The sequence below is a fragment of the Oncorhynchus masou genome, chromosome 12 (assembly GCF_036934945.1).
Source record: "Oncorhynchus masou masou isolate Uvic2021 chromosome 12, UVic_Omas_1.1, whole genome shotgun sequence".
In the NCBI taxonomy this organism is placed as follows: domain Eukaryota; kingdom Metazoa; phylum Chordata; class Actinopteri; order Salmoniformes; family Salmonidae; genus Oncorhynchus; species Oncorhynchus masou.
In genome coordinates this window covers 52,976,202-52,995,434 of record NC_088223.1, presented here as the reverse complement: position 1 = coordinate 52,995,434, position 19,233 = coordinate 52,976,202, and the positions used below count along the sequence as shown (strand labels likewise).

Here is a 19,233-nt window from a genome sequence, read left to right as displayed (position 1 = left end):
GTTTTACCTTTCACCTTAATGGTCTATGAGATTTATCTTTCTTAAACATCTTTTAAGTGGGATGCAGGGGTGCTATTGGTTAACTGTTAGTCGTTGAAAATACATTTGACCAGTCATGGTTTTCAGTCTATAGGTTAATTTGCATAATTAAATTGGTGACAGAATTCAACAACTGGAAAAGTGTTGGAGTCGACTGGAATTAGTATTTAGCTGAAAACAGTCATGTACAGTGAGTGAGTTTATTGAGTTAGAAAGTAGCTTTCTTATGTCAGCTAATGGCCGTCTCTAGCCACGAGCAAGACAGAGTGGTGACGCGTTGCTTGGCTAGTCACAGACACAGGCTGCAGGGAGCAATGGGAGAGAGAAGCAGCACGAAGCAGCTAACAAGAACAGCTACAGTATTAAGCTAGCAACCAAAAAGGTTTCACAGCATTTCTCTCCTGTTCTACTGGTTTTCATATCAATTTTCTTTCATTGTCCAGAAGACAAAGGCACAATCCTAGTCATATTAACAACCCATCCTAGTTGTTGCATATTTACATTTCCCTCTTTTTACGTTTCAAACGGATATCTTCATCTCTGTCACATAAAACGGCTCGAGTCAGGTGCTTCTTTGAGAACAGCGTTTTCCCACATATTCCATTTTTGCAAATGTTTGAAAATGATATAGCACATTGAAGTATTACATTGACTGCTTCATTACAATAGTTCCATGTTCAATAATATGAGACGATAGGCTTGCTATTGTCGCACGTTTTTTAAGCTCTTACTTAAAAAGGTCCGTTCCTTGTACCCATGCATAGCTAAATCAACACCGGGCACACCATAACTTCAGACACTAGCGAATGGAGGACCAAATCACCTCCAACTTTTGCAAATTAAGTTTTGCAAATAAATACTCCCTTCTAAATAGCTAGCTGACCACCGATTTTTATTACAATTTAAATAAGTAAAGTTAAGTTATGAGAGTTTTCAAAAAAAATATGTAAACATGTTGTGGGACACGCGGTATTTTGTAAAGTTCGACTGCGCGACAGACCACACTATTTAATGTCCAACTTTTTAACCCCTGAAATATAGCGAACAGATTTGCTAATGTTGCTAGCTTAGAGTACTATGATGGACACCTTCACTTCTTATGAGAAGCACTTGGAGGAAAGTGGGTGGAGGGAAAAACCCAGACAAATCTAAAACTACAACGAGTCTCGGTTTTGTAGCAACCAGAGCAGGCACAAAGTGCTGGCTCCCCTGTACCAACAGGCTCTAGGGACCAAGGAGCACATTACAGTGCTGGCCTGCTTCAACGCAACTTGGGAGGACGTCCCCCCCATTTATCTACCCCAAGTGTTTCTACACACTGAAGTATAACCCCTTGTATGGACAGTCAAACTGTAGCTACATTGACAGGGACCTGTTCAAGAAGTGGTTTCAACACTTCATTCAGCATGCAGTCTAGGAGCGTCCTCTCCAATGGGCACAAGAGCCACATGGACCTGGAGGTGCTCGAGGCGGCACTAAGGGAGGGCTTATACTTCCACCACACTGCACCCATGTCCTGCAGCCGCTGGACTTGGCACACTTTGGCCCTTTAAAGGCTAAGTTCTTCAAGGTATCTGGAGTCCTCAGCCATTTTGACCACTTCCTACATGGTAAACAAATCAGAATTTGCCAGAGTATTCCGCTACCCTACCAGGACTGCAAGAACATGCACTCTGTAGTGGAAGGGTTTAAGAAGTGTGGCCTCTTCCCTTTTGTCCCTTCAGCCATAGAAGGGACCCGTTTCATGTAATCTTGGTCCCAACAGAGTCCTAGCACCGCCTCTCCTGGAACCAGTAGCACTGTGCCGTCCATCAGCACCTCCTCTCCAGCGACCACAGGGGGACACTCGGCCCCTGCTCCAGTCCCAGCCTCTGCTCCAGTCCCAGCCCCTGCTCCAGTCCCAGCTCCAGTCCCAACCGTCGAAGACAAGTTGTTCTGCTTCCACGAGCACATCCAATGTTAGCATCAGTAATTCTACATTTGTTGTTAGCCCAGCTAGCATGGACACTGACAGTTGTGAATCTGATGCAGCCGAAGAGCTACTGCCCCCTTACCCGGGAAAGCACCGAACAACAGACAGGGATGTTGGACCATCGAAGAGGTGCAAATATGATGACAACTACATTGATTTGGGGTTCACTTATATTGGGAGTAGTGCCTTTCCTTAGCCACAGTGTGTTAAATGTGCAAAAGTACTTTCTCACAACTCGATGAAACCTTGCGCAGACATTTAAAAACAAAACATGGCAATTTGAAAAATAAGCCATGGGAGATTTTAAGCGAGAATTAAGACGACTTTCGAGTAGTAAGACATGTATAAAAGCAACAGCTACCATTAATAAGAAGTGTCTAGAAGCGTCTTATATGGTGAGCTTCTCTGTCATGCCGATGCATGGAAAATCCCGCCAGCTCTACATTATTTGTGTTGTCGTTTAGTCACGAATCGTGAGACATAAGATATTACAAATTTGAATGTCCCGTTGATAGGATATTCTTAATCATAGATCATCCATTTTATTTTCAATTTATTGCAAGTTGGCCAATAGTATGGATGGTAGTGGAATTTTACTCACTCGCCTACGAATACTCAGAAGGCAACCCGACCTCCGCCCCCCCTTTTCCTCCGTCTATTCTTCTTGCAAATGACAGGGATTTGGGCCCGTTCCCGAGAATGCAGTATATCCTTCACGTCGGACTCGTTAACCTGTCTTGGGCAGGGGGCGGTATTTTCACCTCCGGATGAAAAGCGTGCCCAAATTAAACTGCCTGCTACTCAGGCCCATAAGCTAGGATATGCATATACAGTGCCTTGCGAAAGTATTCGGCCCCCTTGAACTTTGCGACCTTTTGACACATTTCAGGCTTCAAACATAAAGATATAAAACTGTATTTCTTGTGAAGAATCAACAACAAGTGGGACACAATCATGAAGTGGAACGACATTTATTGGATATTTCAAACTTTTTTAACAAATCAAAAACTGAAAAATTGGGCGTGCAAAATTATTCAGCCCCTTTACTTTCAGTGCAGCAAACTCTCTCCAGAAGTTCAGTGAGGATCTCTGAATGATCCAATCTTGACCTAAATGACTAATGATGATAAATACAATCCACCGGTATGGGGGCCGAGTACTTTCGCAAGGCACTGTAATTAGTAGATTTGGATAGAAAACTCTAAAGTTTATAAAACTGTTAAAATAATGTCTGTGAGTATAACAGAACTGATATGGCAGGCGAAAACCCGTGAAAAATCCAACCAGGATGTACTATTATTTTGAAAGGCTGTTTTTCCATTGAAAGCCTATCCATCATACAAAGACTTAGGACCCAGTTCACAATCTCTATGGCTTCCTCAACATGTGACCAGTCTTTAGGCATTGTTTCAGGCTTTTACTCGGAATAATGAGGGAGATACACCATGTTCAATGAGAGGACAGTGGAAATTTCCAGATATGAACCAAGCACGTGATAGGGAGCGCGCATTTCTTGTTTACCTTTTCCATTGAAGAAGCTTTTGTCCGGTTTAAATATTATTTATTATTTATGACAAAAACAACCTGAGGAATGATTTTAAACATGGTTTGACATGTTTCTACTATCTTTTACTGTACTTTTTTGCCTTTTCGTCTTGGTGTTGAGAGCGCGCATTGTGCCTTTGGATTTCTGATCTAAACACACCAACAAAACGGAGGTATTTGGACATAAAGAAGAACTTTATCGAACAAAACAAACATTTGTTGTCTAACATGGAGACCTGGGAGTGCCACCAGATGAAGATCTCTCATTTTAATGCTATTTATGACTTTTGTGACACTCTCCTTGGTTGGAAAATGGCTGTATGGGTTTGTGTCTAGGCGCTGACCTAACATAATCGCAAAGTGTGCTTTCACCGTAAAGCCTTTTTGAAATCTGACACAGCGGTTGCATTAAGGAGAAGTTTATCTGTATTCGTATGTTTGACACTTGTATCTTTTATCAATGTTTATGATGAGTATTTCTGTTATTTGATGTGGCTCTCTGCACTTTCAGCGGATGTTTGTTTAAGACAATGCATTTCTGAACATAACAAATTAGGTTTTTGGACATAAAGATTAACTTTATCGAACAAAACACACATTTATTGTGTAACATGAAGTCCTGTGAGTGCCATCTGATGAGGATCAAAGGTTAGTAATTAATTTAATCGCTATTTCTGACTTTTGTGACACTCTCCTTGGCTCGAAAATGGCTGTATGGTTTTCTGTGACTAGGTGCTGACCTAACAATCGTTTGGTGTGCTTTCGCCGTAAAGCCTATTTGAAATCGGAAACTGTGGCTGGATTTACAAGAAGTTCATCTTTAAAATGGTGTATAATACTTGTATGTTTGAGGAATTTTAATTATGGGATTTCTGTAGTTTTGAATTTGGCGCCCTGCAATTTCACTGGCTGTTGTCGAGGTTGTTACGCTAGCGCCACACTTGAACCAGAGAGGTTAACCTTTCTGGCGCAGGTGTTCTGCAAGCAACCCAACTCGACAACATCCGGTGAAATTGCAGAGCACGAAATTCAAATTACAGAAATATTTAACATTCATGAAAATACAAGTGTCATACATCAAACTAAAGCGTAACTTCTTGTTAATCCAGCCGCTGTGTCAGTTTTTCAAAAAGGCTTTACAGCGAAAGCATAACATGCGATTATCTGAGCTTCAAAAGTACTGGGGACAATATAAATGAGGGGAGACAATACATCTACATACCTGAAGCACTGCCCTTAAATACAACAAATATTATGGTCGTGAAAATGACGAGTTAGACGTAACAACAGCTACTGTTATTTTATTTTTTAACAGTATACTTCGGTAGTCAGAGCTCACAGTCCTAATATACCATAGGCCTAAATGCACTGACGCAGTTAGAGCAGAATCTGTAACATAAAAAGCGTTTCCAGCTGAGGCACTCCACTAAAATCTTCATGAAGTGCTCTGAGAAGACAAAATCCCTGAACAGCTGCAGCAACACACAAAAAGGCACAAAGGACAGGGGCTTAGAGAAACCTCGCTGACACTACAGCAGAGCCAGAGAGGACACAGAGAAAAGATAGTCAAGAGAGCAGCATCATTTATGCAAAAAAAATTGTCAACAGTCATGATGTTGTGAGTAATCTCCCATGGCGCTCCACAATCACACAACTTCCTACTTCATTAGCGTTACCGATGGTAGCTGACTTGCGGATAAAAATCCACTCACAGCTTAAGGCATTAGTCACCTGGTACAAAAACAACACATCCTATAGAGGGGCCTGGAGACAGGCCCAAAGAGCAAAGTTAGCCCACACACACACACACACTGAGCTGCATGAACACTGCGTACTTAGTCCATGTTTTTGACTCACTTTAAGACATAATTATGAATGTTAGTTAACAGGAATGTTCCAGTTCAAATACAGAAACTGAATAATGCAAATTATGTAATAGGTAGTAATTGCAATGATCAAAATAAAATACACTATTTTTAGTTTAAAACTAAAATGTCCATCTCTGTCCTTGAGAGAAAGAGCAAACCTGACAGAAAAAGGAGAGAATACATTTTTTTCATCATGTTAGTCTAACTTCACATTCGGGTTGGGGCGGTATCCACATTTTCATACCCTTTCTGTACCATAACGGGGTGTACGGTATTACCCAATGTGCACACAAGGGGCACCATTTAAAAAATATATATAAATAATAACAGAATTATTTGGGGACGCACAAAACAATTGAGGCAACATGGATCTTGATCCAGGAGGGGATTGAATGAGTCTGCTGTAACCAAGAAGCTTGATCTTGACAGTTAGCAAACCAAATGCATAACTGGAGCCCTGAGCTGGATATACACAACCAGTCAAAGGTTTTAGAACAACTACTCAATTCAAGGGTTTTTCTTTATTTGTACTACATTGTGGAATAATAGTGAAGTCATCAAAACAATGAAACAACACATATGGAAGCATGCAGTTACCAAAAAAATCGAAATATATTTTATATTCTTCAAATAGCCACCCTTTGCCGTGATGACAGCTTAGATTTCTTAGTTATATTTAACTTATTAGTTATAAGCAGTGGCGCCACTGCGAGGTGGGAGTGTCCCAACACCAAAATAACATTTTAAACGGTATTGAAAATCATACCGTCGGTATTTCGAAATATACCGTTTATACCGTATACCGGGGTATCGCCAAAACCTACTTCACATACTACTTAAGAGATGAGAGAGGATTATAATCGGTTGCTGAAATTGTACAGTGAAGTCCTTTAGTTAGTTGAGCTGAAAAGCAAGTGTTTGAAGTTACACATTCACACATAACATGAGAAAAGCAGAAACTGCTAAGATGAGGCACTTCAGACGAAAGTGAGGAATGTTGATTGATCGTGTATAGATGCAGAAAAAAAGTTGGACATACATTGCACAGTACCTGTCGTGCAGTCCGAGGGACATCGTCTCCCCTCTGTGTACAGGGTGCTCCATGCCCTCGCCAAAACCACACCCCTGAAAACAGGTCAACAATACATTAATGATACTATCCGGACTCTTCAAAGGAGGGTAAGTGCACCGATTAAGCCGACCAAAAGCTTAGGCATTTGTAACATATACTGCCCTAAGTCCTGTAAGAAAAGATGAAAGATGAATCTCTCATGTGAAGTTTTATGACTTGACTTAGACCATTTGTTTATGTACAATAAATATATTTGATAAAATATGTATAAAGTCCAGACTGGGTACTGAATGTACCCTTTAAGCTCACATTTAAAAATATATATATATTTTAATTAATTTCCAAATGTTGCAAACTTAACCTGACATTTATGTAAACTTTAATTATAATAATCGCCCCTAAATGTATTTTTCATGCCAACCAGTACACACCTGATTCTACTAATCATAGACTTCAATCAAGACTTGAATAGATGAACAAGGTGTGTTACTGCTTGGTTTGAACAAAAACCTGCACCCGCACCGCCCTCTGTAGATCAGACGCCATGGACAAAGAACATAACACAAACAACTTTTACTTAATTATCTCAAAGCTGGCTCACATTTGCTGCAGTCATATTCTTGTTAATTAGTTCAACGTGTCTTCCTAAAGCCTGTCTGAAGACAGTTTCATATCTCCCTCTCTACTGTTGTATAGAAACACCTGTATGAGGGACAACAATATGACAATGTCCCGGACTGCTTGAGTAGTCGTCCAATAGTCATCTGCTTGTCCCTCATTTGTTTCTATTTTTGCCAACTACTTGTATGTCTTCTTTCTCCAATATCCTTCAACTCTGGTCTTCTCTAGAATTGCAAAGGGTTGGAAACTTACCAGGAAATTTGGAAGTTAAATAACTCAAAACTCATCAAAAAAGTTATACGCTAACAGTGAACCTTTTTTGTGGGACACACATAAGGCAATTCTAGGTCTTGTGGCATATTTTGGTTAAACTATCCCCATTCAATGGAATTGCAATCCTCTGCATGCACAGTGCATTCTTCCATCACATGTACAGCTGATTCTCAAGATCTTGCACACTAATGAGATGCTATTGAGCCCAAACTACTACACTGTGAGCCAAAGACTACATGCTTTCTGGTAAATTTTTAATAGATATTTTATATGACATATTTTTTTGTTAACTAGTAAATAGTTGACTACAGCAAAGTATGTTTAAATCATTTCTAACTTAATTTCTGCTAGTTCGTTTTTGCTACCATGTGGGTTTAGCTTGCTTGAGCCTGCTAACTGAAGAGTGTTAATTCTCCTGTTTCCATACATGTTTCATTTGAAAACATTTATCTTACAAAGGAGTTGTTTAAACTAACTGTTTAACTATTTATCTGTACATGGAATTGTATTAGGGTTTAAAAATATATTTTTTCACTAATGTTTACAGGAAAATGCCACATGCATGATCTGATGTGTGGAGACATTTCACTGCAGATAATGTAGAAGGAAAAGCTGTGTACATTTGCAAATACTGTGCCAAATCATATGTGAAGAATGCAACAAAGATGCAGAATGATCTGGCCAAGTGCATAAAGTTCCCTCAGCGCTCACAACAAGCAACCTCTGACAAAAGTCCCTGTATTATAAATCAGACACCTTACCGATAGCAACAACTCATGGTCCTCCTGGAATCAGAAGTTTTTTTAACTCAATGGAGGAACGTAGTCAGAGAAATGCTGATGAATGTCTTGCTCGAGCTGTGTATGCAACTGGTTCACCTCTGACGCTCACAGGCAATGTGTATTGGAAGTAGGGTTGCACATTTTCGGGAATATTCAGAGGTGGAAACTTTCCATGGGAATTACTGGAATATATGGGAATTAATGGAAATATATGCGAACGTAATATTAATACCATTTAAATGTAATGTTTTTTGCATTGGATACATTTACCATATCATTTGGAGACCAAAACATTTTACCTTATCATAAGGAGACATAATTGCAAATGATTAAATCATTCCAATACAAATAAAAATACATTTAGTTACGAATTGATCTTTAATTAAATGAGTTGACTCGTCACATGGGATGATTTCACTGAAGAACAAAAGAAAGAGACTGTTGAATGATCCACAATGATCCATCGCATCTCCCAAAAACATTTTCAACATACATCTGTCAAATGATAGTCTAGAAACTAAAGCTTTGGTTGTCTTCCTCTCTGGCTTCCATGTCTTCTCCCTGGACCTCCTCCATGTTCACCTCTTGAACATCAGACTGTGGCCTCATCTTCATTGTCACTTTCCAACCTTGTTGAGGATGGCTGTTGTCAGGCTCAAAAGCTTCAAACTTGCCCAGGTGGCCACCAATTGTGCAACTCTTGTATTGGTCAGCCTGTTGCATGCTTTGGTGTGTGTGTTCCCAAACAACGACCAGTTGCGCTCTGAAGCGGCTGATGTTGGTGGGATATGGCGGGTGATGGAAGCCACAAGGGAAAGAGCCTCAGATCCACAATGTCCCTTCCCTCAGATCCACAATGTCCCTTCCACCAGGTGGCTGATGAGATATGTTGGTACGACTGCCATATTGCATCTCCACCCCAAAGCCCTTGCTTGGAAGTGCACTTCGCCAGACTGCCAAGAACCTTGCCCTCGTCCAGGCCACATTGGGGTCCAATATGTACGCTGCGGCGTGTATGGGCTTCAGGCAGAAGTCTTGGCGCTTTTTAATGCATTTCAGAACTGCAGTTTACTCTGCTTGGAGCAACAGTGAAGTGGGCAGGGCAGTACAGATCTCTTACATCTGCAAGCAGAGTCTGAACATCAGACAGGATGGTATTGTCTCCCTCAAATCAGTGCAATGGCTAATCCTATAGGTTTTAGGAGTTTCAGACTGCTTAACACTCTCTCCCAAAATACATCATCCAGGAGTATCCTCTTGATGGGGCTGTCCATATCGGCAGACTGTGCTATGGCCATTTCTTGGAGAGACTCCTTCCCCTCCAGGAGACTGTCAAACATGATGGCAACACCACCCCAACAGGTGTTGCTGGGCAGCTTCATGGTGGTGCTCTTATTCTTCTCACTTTGCTTGGTGAGGTAGATTGTTGCTATAACTTGATGACCCTTCAAATACCTAACCACTTCCTTGGCTCGCTTGAAGAGTATATCCATTGTTTCAGTGCCATGATGTCCTTGAGGAGCAGATTCAATGCATGAGCAGCACGGCCAATGGGTGTGATGTGAGGATAGGACTTCTCCACTTCATACCAAGCAGCCTTCATGTTCACAGCAGTCACCAGCAGTCACAGCAGCCACCAGTGCAAATACCTTCTGTGGTCCACGGTCATTGATGACTGCCTTCAGCTCATCTGCAATATAGAGGTCGGTGTGTCTGTTGTCCCTTGTGTCTGTGCTCTTGTTGAATACTGGTTGAGGGGTGGAGATGTAGTTAATTATTCCTTGCCCATGAACATTCAACCACCCATCAGAGATGATTGCAATACAGCCTACTTTCTCTATGATTTGCTTGACCTTCACTTGAATTCTGCATCCAGAAAATGTGTAGATGTCTGGTTGGAGGTGTGTATGCGCTGAGCGAGTTTGTTGTAGCAAAATGGATGCGGAGGATGTGAAAAAAAACTTGAAGTGGGTGAATGTTTACTGGTTGCTCAGGAGGGACAGGGGAAGTCAGATCTGTGGAAGACATTTGACATAGTTGTGGAAACTACTGATCCAGAAAAAGGAGGGTATGGCCTCCTGGGTGGCGCAGTGGTTAAGGGTGATGTACTGCAGCGCCAGCTGCGCCACCAGAGACTCTGGGTTCGCGCCAATGCTCGCAATGTGTTAAGAAGCAGTGTGGTTGGTTGGGTTGTGTATTGGAGGACGCATGACTTTCAACCTTTGTCTCTCCTGAGTCCGTACGGGAGTTGTAGCGATGAGACAAGATAGTAGCTAATAAACAATTGGATACCATGAAATTGGGGAGACAAAGGGGTAAAAAAAATAAATTATAATAATTTTAAAAAGGAGGGTATACAGAAGGAGCAAGCATTTCCTGAGTATTATGTGTGCCCAACAGTTGCTGTTAGATTACAAATAAAACATTTGACCATTTTGAACAGTGTACCAGGTAGTCTGTTCTAACAAAAACAAGAGATATAAAGCAGACTAAAACATTTGCATGCATTATTTATTGCTTAGGATAATTATTTGAAGCTCCTTTTGTTATTTAATTATAAAACTAAAATGCTCGATTGCATTTCAAAGCATGAATGTCTCGTATGCTGTGTGATGGCATGAATTAACAACTTATTAACACAGTAGCCTATAAGAAAATATAGGCCTAAATCAATTACGGAATTAAGACTAAATAGGACACGATCTTAGGCCTACAGCTCGATGGTAGTTATACCAAGGATACTATACAAAGCCTACTAATAATAACGACATCACTTATTATAATGATGATCATGATAAGGAGATCAAGAGAAAGGGAGGCTATAGGAGCGAGAGCTGCGTGCATATTATGTATAACAAACAGGTGCTGTTAGATTACATTTTTCTGTCTGTTTGGAACAGTGTAAACAACACTAAATACATAAGTAATAGCAGTCTATTCTCATAAAAACAATTATAAAGCCTTTATTTATATTTATTTTATTTAACTAGGCAAGTCAGTTAAGAACAAATTCTTATATTCAATGACGGCCTACTAAAAGGTCTCCTGAGGGGACGGGGGCTGGGAGTAAAAATAAATATAAGACAACACACACATCACCACAAAAGAGACACCACAACACTACATAAAGAGAGTCCTAAGACAACAACATAGCATGGCAGCAACACAAAATGGCAGCAGCACAACATGGTAGCAGCACAAAACATGGTACAATAAATATATTGTCGTTCTTTTAACGTAACGTTACGTAATCAACACTGCTAGCTAGCCAGCTAGCCCCGAATAGCAGCACTGTAGAAACTATTACACTCGACGGAACGACTTGATTAGTGTAGTGTCAACAACGTAGCCACTGCCAGCTAGCCTACTCCAGCAGTACTGTATCATTTCAATCATTTTAGTCAATAAGATTCTTGCTACGTAAGCTTAACGTTCTGAACATTCGATAAGTGTAGTCCACTTGTCATTCCAATCTCCTTTGCATTAGCGTAGCCTCTTCTGTAGCCTGTCAACTATGTGTCTATCTATCCCTGTTCTCTCCTCTCCGCACAGACCATACAAACGCTCCACACCGCGTGGCCGCAGCCACCCTAATCTGGTGGTCCCAGCGCGCACGACCCACGTGGAGTTCCAGGTCTCCGGTAGCCTCTGGAACTGCCGATCTGCGGCCAACAAGGCAGAGTTCATCTCAGCCTATGCCTCCCTCCAGTCCCTCGACTTCTTGGCACTGACGGAAACATGGATCACCACAGACAACACTGCTACTCCTACTGCTATCTCTTTGTCCGCCTACGTGTTCTCGCACACCCCGAGAGCTTCTGGTCAGCGGGGTGGTGGCACCGGGATCCTCATCTCTCCCAAGTGGTCATTCTCTCTTTCTCCCCTTACCCATCTGTCTATCGCCTCCTTTGAATTCCATGCTGTCACAGTTACCAGCCCTTTCAAGCTTAACATCCTTATCATTTATCGCCCTCCAGGTTCCCTCGGAGAGTTCATCAATGAGCTTGATGCCTTGATAAGCTCCTTTCCTGAGGACGGCTCACCTCTCACAGTCCTGGGCGACTTTAACCTCCCCACGTCTACCTTTGACTCATTCCTCTCTGCCTCCTTCTTTCCACTCCTCTCCTCTTTTGACCTCACCCTCTCACCTTCCCCCTACTCACAAGGCAGGCAATACGCTCGACCTCATCTTTACTAGATGCTGTTCTTCCACTAACCTCATTGCAACTCCCCTCCAAGTCTCCGACCACTACCTTGTATCCTTTTCCCTCTCGCTCTCATCCAACACTTCCCACACTGCCCCTACTCGGATGGTATCGCGCCGTCCCAACCTTCGCTCTCTCTCCCCCCGCTACTCTCTCCTCTTCCATCCTATCATCTCTTCCCTCTGCTCATACCTTCTCCAACCTATCTCCTGATTCTGCCTCCTCAACCCTCCTCTCTTCCCTTTCTGCATCCTTTGACTCTCTATGTCCCCTATCCTCCAGGCCGGCTCGGTCCTCCCCTCCCGCTCCGTGGCTCGACGACTCATTGCGAGCTCACAGAACAGTGCTCCGGGCAGCCGAGCGGAAATGGAGGAAAACTCGCCTCCCTGCGGACCTGGCATCCTTTCACTCCCTCCTCTCTACATTTTCCTCCTCTGTCTCTGCTGCTAAAGCCACTTTCTTCCACTCTAAATTCCAAGCATCTGCCTCTAACCCTAGGAAGCTCTTTGCCACCTTCTCCTCCCTCCTGAATCCTCCTCCTCCCCCTCCCCCTCCCTCTCTGCAGATGACTTCGTCAACCATTTTGAAAAGAAGGTCGACGACATCCGATCCTCGTTTGCTAAGTCAAACGACACCGCTGGTTCTGCTCACACTGCCCTACCCTGTGCTCTGACCTCTTTCTCCCCTCTCTCTCCAGATGAAATCTCGCTTCTTGTGACGGCCGGCCGCCCAACAACCTGCCCGCTTGACCCTATCCCCTCCTCTCTTCTCCAGACCATTTCCGGAGACCTTCTCCCTTACCTCACCTCGCTCATCAACTCATCCCTGACCGCTGGCTACGTCCCTTCCGTCTTCAAGAGAGCGAGAGTTGCACCCCTTCTGAAAAAACCTACACTCGATCCCTCCGATGTCAACAACTACAGACCAGTATCCCTTCTTTCTTTTCTCTCCAAAACTCTTGAACGTGCCGTCCTTGGCCAGCTCTCCCGCTATCTCTCTCAGAATGACCTTCTTGATCCAAATCAGTCAGGTTTCAAGACTAGTCATTCAACTGAGACTGCTCTTCTCTGTATTACGGAGGCGCTCCGCGCTGCTAAAGCTAACTCTCTCTCCTCTGCTCTCATCCTTCTAGACCTATCGGCTGCCTTCGACACTGTGAACCATCAGATCCTCCTCTCCACCCTCTCCGAGTTGGGCATCTCCGGTGCGGCCCACGCTTGGATTGCGTCCTACCTGACAGGTCGCTCCTACCAGGTGGCGTGGCGAGAATCTGTCTCCTCGCCACGCGCTCTCACCACTGGTGTCCCCCAGGGCTCTGTTCTAGGCCCTCTCCTATTCTCGCTATACACCAAGTCACTTGGCTCTGTCATAACCTCACATGGTCTCTCCTATCATTGCTATGCAGACGACACACAATTAATCTTCTCCTTTCCCCCTTCTGATGACCAGGTGGCGAATCGCATCTCTGCATGTCTGGCAGACATATCAGTGTGGATGACGGATCACCACCTCAAGCTGAACCTCGGCAAGACGGAGCTGCTCTTCCTCCCGGGGAAGGACTGCCCGTTCCATGATCTCGCCATCACGGTTGACAACTCCATTGTTTCCTCCTCCCAGAGCGCTAAGAACCTTGGCGTGATCCTGGACAACACCCTGTCGTTCTCAACTAACATCAAGGCGGTGGCCCGTTCCTGTAGGTTCATGCTCTACAACATCCGCAGAGTACGCCCCTGCCTCACACAGGAAGCGGCGCAGGTCCTAATCCAGGCACTTGTCATCTCCCGTCTGGATTACTGCAACTCGCTCTTGGCTGGGCTCCCTGCCTGTGCCATTAAACCCCTACAACTCATCCAGAACGCCGCAGCCCGTCTGGTGTTCAACCTTCCCAAGTTCTCTCACGTCACCCCGCTCCTCCGCTCTCTCCACTGGCTTCCAGTTGAAGCTCGCATCCGCTACAAGACCATGGTGCTTGCCTACGGAGCTGTGAGGGAACGGCACCGCAGTACCTCCAGGCTCTGATCAGGCCCTACACCCAAACAAGGGCACTGCGTTCATCCACCTCTGGCCTGCTTGCCTCCCTACCACTGAGGAAGTACAGTTCCCGCTCAGCCCAGTCAAAACTGTTCGCTGCTCTGGCCCCCAATGGTGGAACAAACTCCCTCACGACGCCAGGACAGCGGAGTCAATCACCACCTTCCGGAGACACCTGAAACCCCACCTCTTCAAGGAATACCTAGGATAGGATAAAGCAATCCTTCTCACCCCCCTTAAATGATTTAGATGCACTATTGTAAAGTGGCTGTTCCACTGATGTCAGAAGGTGAATTCACCAATTTGTAAGTCGCTCTGGATAAGAGCGTCTGCTAAATGACTTAAATGTAATGTAAATGTAACATTATTGGGCACAGACAACAGCACAAATGGCAAGAAGGTAGAGAGAGACAACAATACATTACACAAAGAAGCCACAACTGTCAGTAAGTGTCCATGATTGAGTCTATGAATGAAGAGATTGAGATCAAACTGTCCAGTTTGAGTGTTTGTTGCAGCTTGTTCCAGTCGCTAGCTGCAGCGAACTGAAAACAGGAGTGACCCAGGGATGTGTGTGCTTTGGGGACATTTAACAGAATGTGACTGGCAGAACAGGTGTTGTATGTGGAGGATGAGGTGTGCAGTAGATATCTCGGATAGAGGGGGGGGGTGAGGCCTAAGAGGGTTTTATAAATAAGCATCAACCAGTGGGTCTTGCGACAGGTTTACAGAGATGACCAGTTTACAAATGAGTATAAAGTGCAGTGATGTGTCCTATAAGGAGCATTGGCAAATCTGATTGCTGAATGGTAATCTAAAACAGAAATATCTTATTTACATAAGTACTGAAACCCTTTGCTCTGAGATTGAAAGTTGAGCTCAGGTGCATCCTGTTTCCATTGATCATCCTTGAGATTTTTCTACAAATTGATATGAGTGGTAAATTGGTAAATTCAAATGATTGGACATGACTTGGAAATGCACACACCAGTCTATATAAAGGTCACACAGTTGACAGTGCATGTCAGAGCAAAAACCAAGCCATGAGGTCGAAGGAACTGTCGGTAGAGCTCCGAGACAGCATTGTGTCGAGGCACATATCTGGGGAATGGTACCAAAACATTTATGCAGCATTGATGGTCCCCAAGACAAGTCAGGATATAGGCAAAGATGAACGGAGCAAAGTAGAGAGATCCTTGATGAAAACCTGCTCCAGAGCACTCATACTGGGGTGAAGGTTCGCCTTCCAACAGGACAATGACCCTAAGCACACAGCCAAAACAATGCAGAAGTGGCTTCGGGACAGGTCTCTGAATGTCCTTGAGTGGCACAGCCAGAGCCCGGACTTGAACCCGATCTGACATCTCTTGAGAGACCTGAAAATAGCTGTGCAGCAACGCTCCTCATCTAACCTGACAAAGCTTGAGAGGATCTGCATAGAAGAATTGGAGAAATTCCCGTAATACAGGTGTGCCAAGCTTGTAGCGTCATACCCAAGAAGAGTCAAAGCGGTAATCGCTGCCAAAGGTGCTTCAACAAAGTTCTGAGTAAAGGGTCTGAATACGAAAGTAAATGTAATATTTCAGTTCACATTTTTTATAAATTTGCAAAAATTTCTAAAAACCTGTTTTTCCTTTGTCATTATGGGGTATTGTGTTGATGTGGATAAAACAATTTAATCAATTTTAGAATAAGGCTGTAATGCAACAAAATGTGGAAAAAGTCAAGGGGTCTGAATACTTTCCGAAGGCACTGTATATGGCACATTTAATAGCTATGCTATTGATTATAGAGCTAATTAAGTTGGGGTTTCCTCACTCTCAATTAGGCTAAGGCAAGGGCTGTTTCCTCATCTCTGCTGACTCCCACGCATTGTTCTCAATCCCAATATGCTGGTTAATTTTCCTATTATGCACATACCAACATGGGGAAAGATGCCAATTCTACGGCGCACGGAAGATTATGTTTCAGAACCCCGGATAACGACGGTATCCAACACAGGAGAAAGATAATTTGTTATAAAATAGATTTATTGTTGTTGCACCATTATTTTTTACATAATATAACCATATGCAATTTCACTTAGTGATGGACTGTGCCACCCCGACGGCCTCCCCAATGGTTTAGTCCACTGAGACAAACGCGAATCAGACAGGTGTCTTATACACCATGGAAATGTTTTGCGACTGCTCGACTAAACAAATCTCGGTCGGCAAACAGCCTATCAACCAAACAATTGACTAGTAAACTAAATGGGGTCAGCCCTAACCTAAACCTGAAGAAAAAACATTTATGCTGATGTTCATTGAATATTAGGGATATAAACACACAATCCCCATGTGTTTCAACTCATAACGGGCTTGATAGGAGCATACTTGGCTTACGTAGAACAATAATGATATGGTAGGAAAATACAGAACTCAATTTAAACATCACAGAATGAATTCATTCCAAGTGGTTTAAATCAAGAACAAAATCCATATCCAGCTACACATAATACCCCATAACGACAAAGTGAAAACATGTTTTTAGAAACGTTTTCAAATGTATTTAAAATGAAACAGCCATATCTCATTTACACTAAGTATTCACACCAGAGTCAATACATGTTAGAATCACCTTTGGCAGGAATTTCACTCTGTCCTTTAGGTTAGCATTGTGCAGTAACTACAATGTTGTTGATCAATCCTCATTTTTCTCCTATCACAGCCATTAAACTCTAACTGTTTTTAAGTCACCATTGGCCTCGGGGTGAAATCCCTGAGTGGTTTCCTTAATCTCCGGCAACTGAGTTAGGAAGAAAGCCTGTATCTTTGTAGTGACTGGGTGTATTGATACACCATCCAAAGTGTAATTAATAACTGAATAATGCTCAAAGGGATATTTAATGTCTGCTTCTTTTTTACCACCCATCTACCAATAGCTGCCTTTCTTTGCGAGGCATTGGAAAACCTCCCTGGTCTTTGTGGTTGAATTTCACTGCTCGACTGAGGGACCTTATATATAATTGTATGTGTTGGGTGAGTAGTCATTAAAAACCATGCAACTTATGTGACTTGCTAAGCAAATTTTTACTCCTGAACGTATGCGTGCCATAACAAAGGGGTTGAATACTTACAGGCTGACTACACTGTTCGCGTCGCATGCGCAAGCGTTGCAAAATCAATTTAGAAATCTATATTATTCAATTAATGCTCACGCGCACCAACGAGCATCTGCGTTGCCAAGAGCTAAAATAGAAGTCCGTTCTATTTGTGACGCAGATTTCACTGCAAGTCCTGCCTCTCCCATATCCTCATTGGTTTATACAAGCAGATACCCACGTGCCATCTCATTGGTTATACCCACGTGGGTGACTGAAAGATGAACGATATCGCTGGCGGTAATGCACCTAATTATTTTGCCAATCGCAATATAAAGTCAAGAGAAGAAAAAGCCTGGAAGGAGGAGAGATAACTAGAAATTATTCGGTTGACCGTTTTGTGTGTAGATTAATTGGCGGAGTAGAGGACCTTGTGCATTTCAGGTAAAATAACTCAATGTTTATATCCCAGGACAAATTAGCTAGCAGCAGCAAACTAGCTAAATAGGGCAAATTAGCTAGCAAGTGCAAGCTAGCTAGCTAAATTGCCATAAATGTTTAATACTTTTCGACCTGTCCCCAAATTAATATAATTGGTTCAGTTTGTTTTGATATTTTAACCTGCGTGTCATGATCGCGTTTGGTGTGGGGGCGCAAAATAAATGTATGCACGAAGGCGCGCAGCCGGTTTGGGTTCCGTGTTAATGACTCAAGATATTTCAGCTTTTCATTTTTAATTAATTTGTTAACATTTCTAAAAACATTATTCCACTTTGACATTATGGGATAGTGTGGGTATGCCAGTGACACAAAATCAATTTTAAATTCATGCTGTAACAACAAAATTGTCAAGGTGGTGAATACTTTCTTTAGGCACTGTAACAGTCACTAACGTATTAATAAAAAAACAATTGGCGTAGAATAAAAACTGGTATAAACTGGTTGAAACATTAAAGGAAAACCTCACCCAAAACCGATATTTTGGTATATGTTTCATTAGTCCATTGTTGATATAGTCTAGAGGTTGACCGATTAATTAGTGCCATTTCAAGTTTTCATAACAATCTGTAATTGGCATATTTGGACACCGATTATGGCTGATAACATTACACTCCACGAGGAGACAGGCTGACTAACTGTTACGCGAGTGCAGCAAGGAGTCAAGGTAAGTTGCTAGCTAGGATTAAAATTATCTTATAAAAAACAATCAATCTTAGCATAATCACTAGTTAACTACACATGGTTGATGATATTACTAGTTTATCTAGCTTGTCCTGCGTTGCATATAACCGATGCAGTACCTGTTAAATTTATCATCGAATCACAGCCTACTTCGCCAAACCGGTGATGACTTAACAAGCGCATTCGCAAAAAAAGCACTGTCGTTGCAACAATGTGTACCTAACCATAAACATCAATGCCTTTCTTAAAATCAATACACAAGTATATATTTTTAACCCTGCATATTTAGTTAATATTGCCTGCTAATATGAATTTATTGTATTGTGTGTCACTTCTCTTGCGTTCTGTGCAAGCAGAGTCAGAGTATATGCAGCAGTTTGGGCCACCTGGCTCATTGCGACCATTTCTTCCGAATAAAGACCATAATTAATTTGCCAGAATTGTACATAATTATGACATAACACTGAAGGTTGTGCAATGTTACAGCAATATTTAGACTTTGGGTTGCCACCCGTTCGATAAAATACGGAACGGTTCCGTATTTCTCTGAAAGAATAAACA

The 19,233-nt window shown here is 42.6% G+C and overlaps 1 protein-coding gene across 3 annotated transcripts in view; it reads right to left on the bottom strand.

Annotated features, from left to right (window-relative positions):
• The window catches only part of LOC135550386 (kelch-like protein 13), a 91,120-nt gene that overhangs the window by 54,659 nt on the left and 17,228 nt on the right, over positions 1–19,233 (bottom strand). The window contains exon 2 of one of the 3 annotated variants that reach the window (XM_064981130.1): positions 6,464–6,549. The exons of 1 other annotated variant lie outside the window; for it this stretch is intronic. In XM_064981130.1, the coding sequence (XP_064837202.1) occupies positions 6,464–6,528 (65 nt within the window). In that variant the 5' untranslated portion in view covers positions 6,529–6,549. The remainder of the gene's footprint in view (positions 1–6,463; positions 6,550–19,233) is intronic. One more of the 3 variants, XM_064981131.1, reaches the window with a different exon arrangement.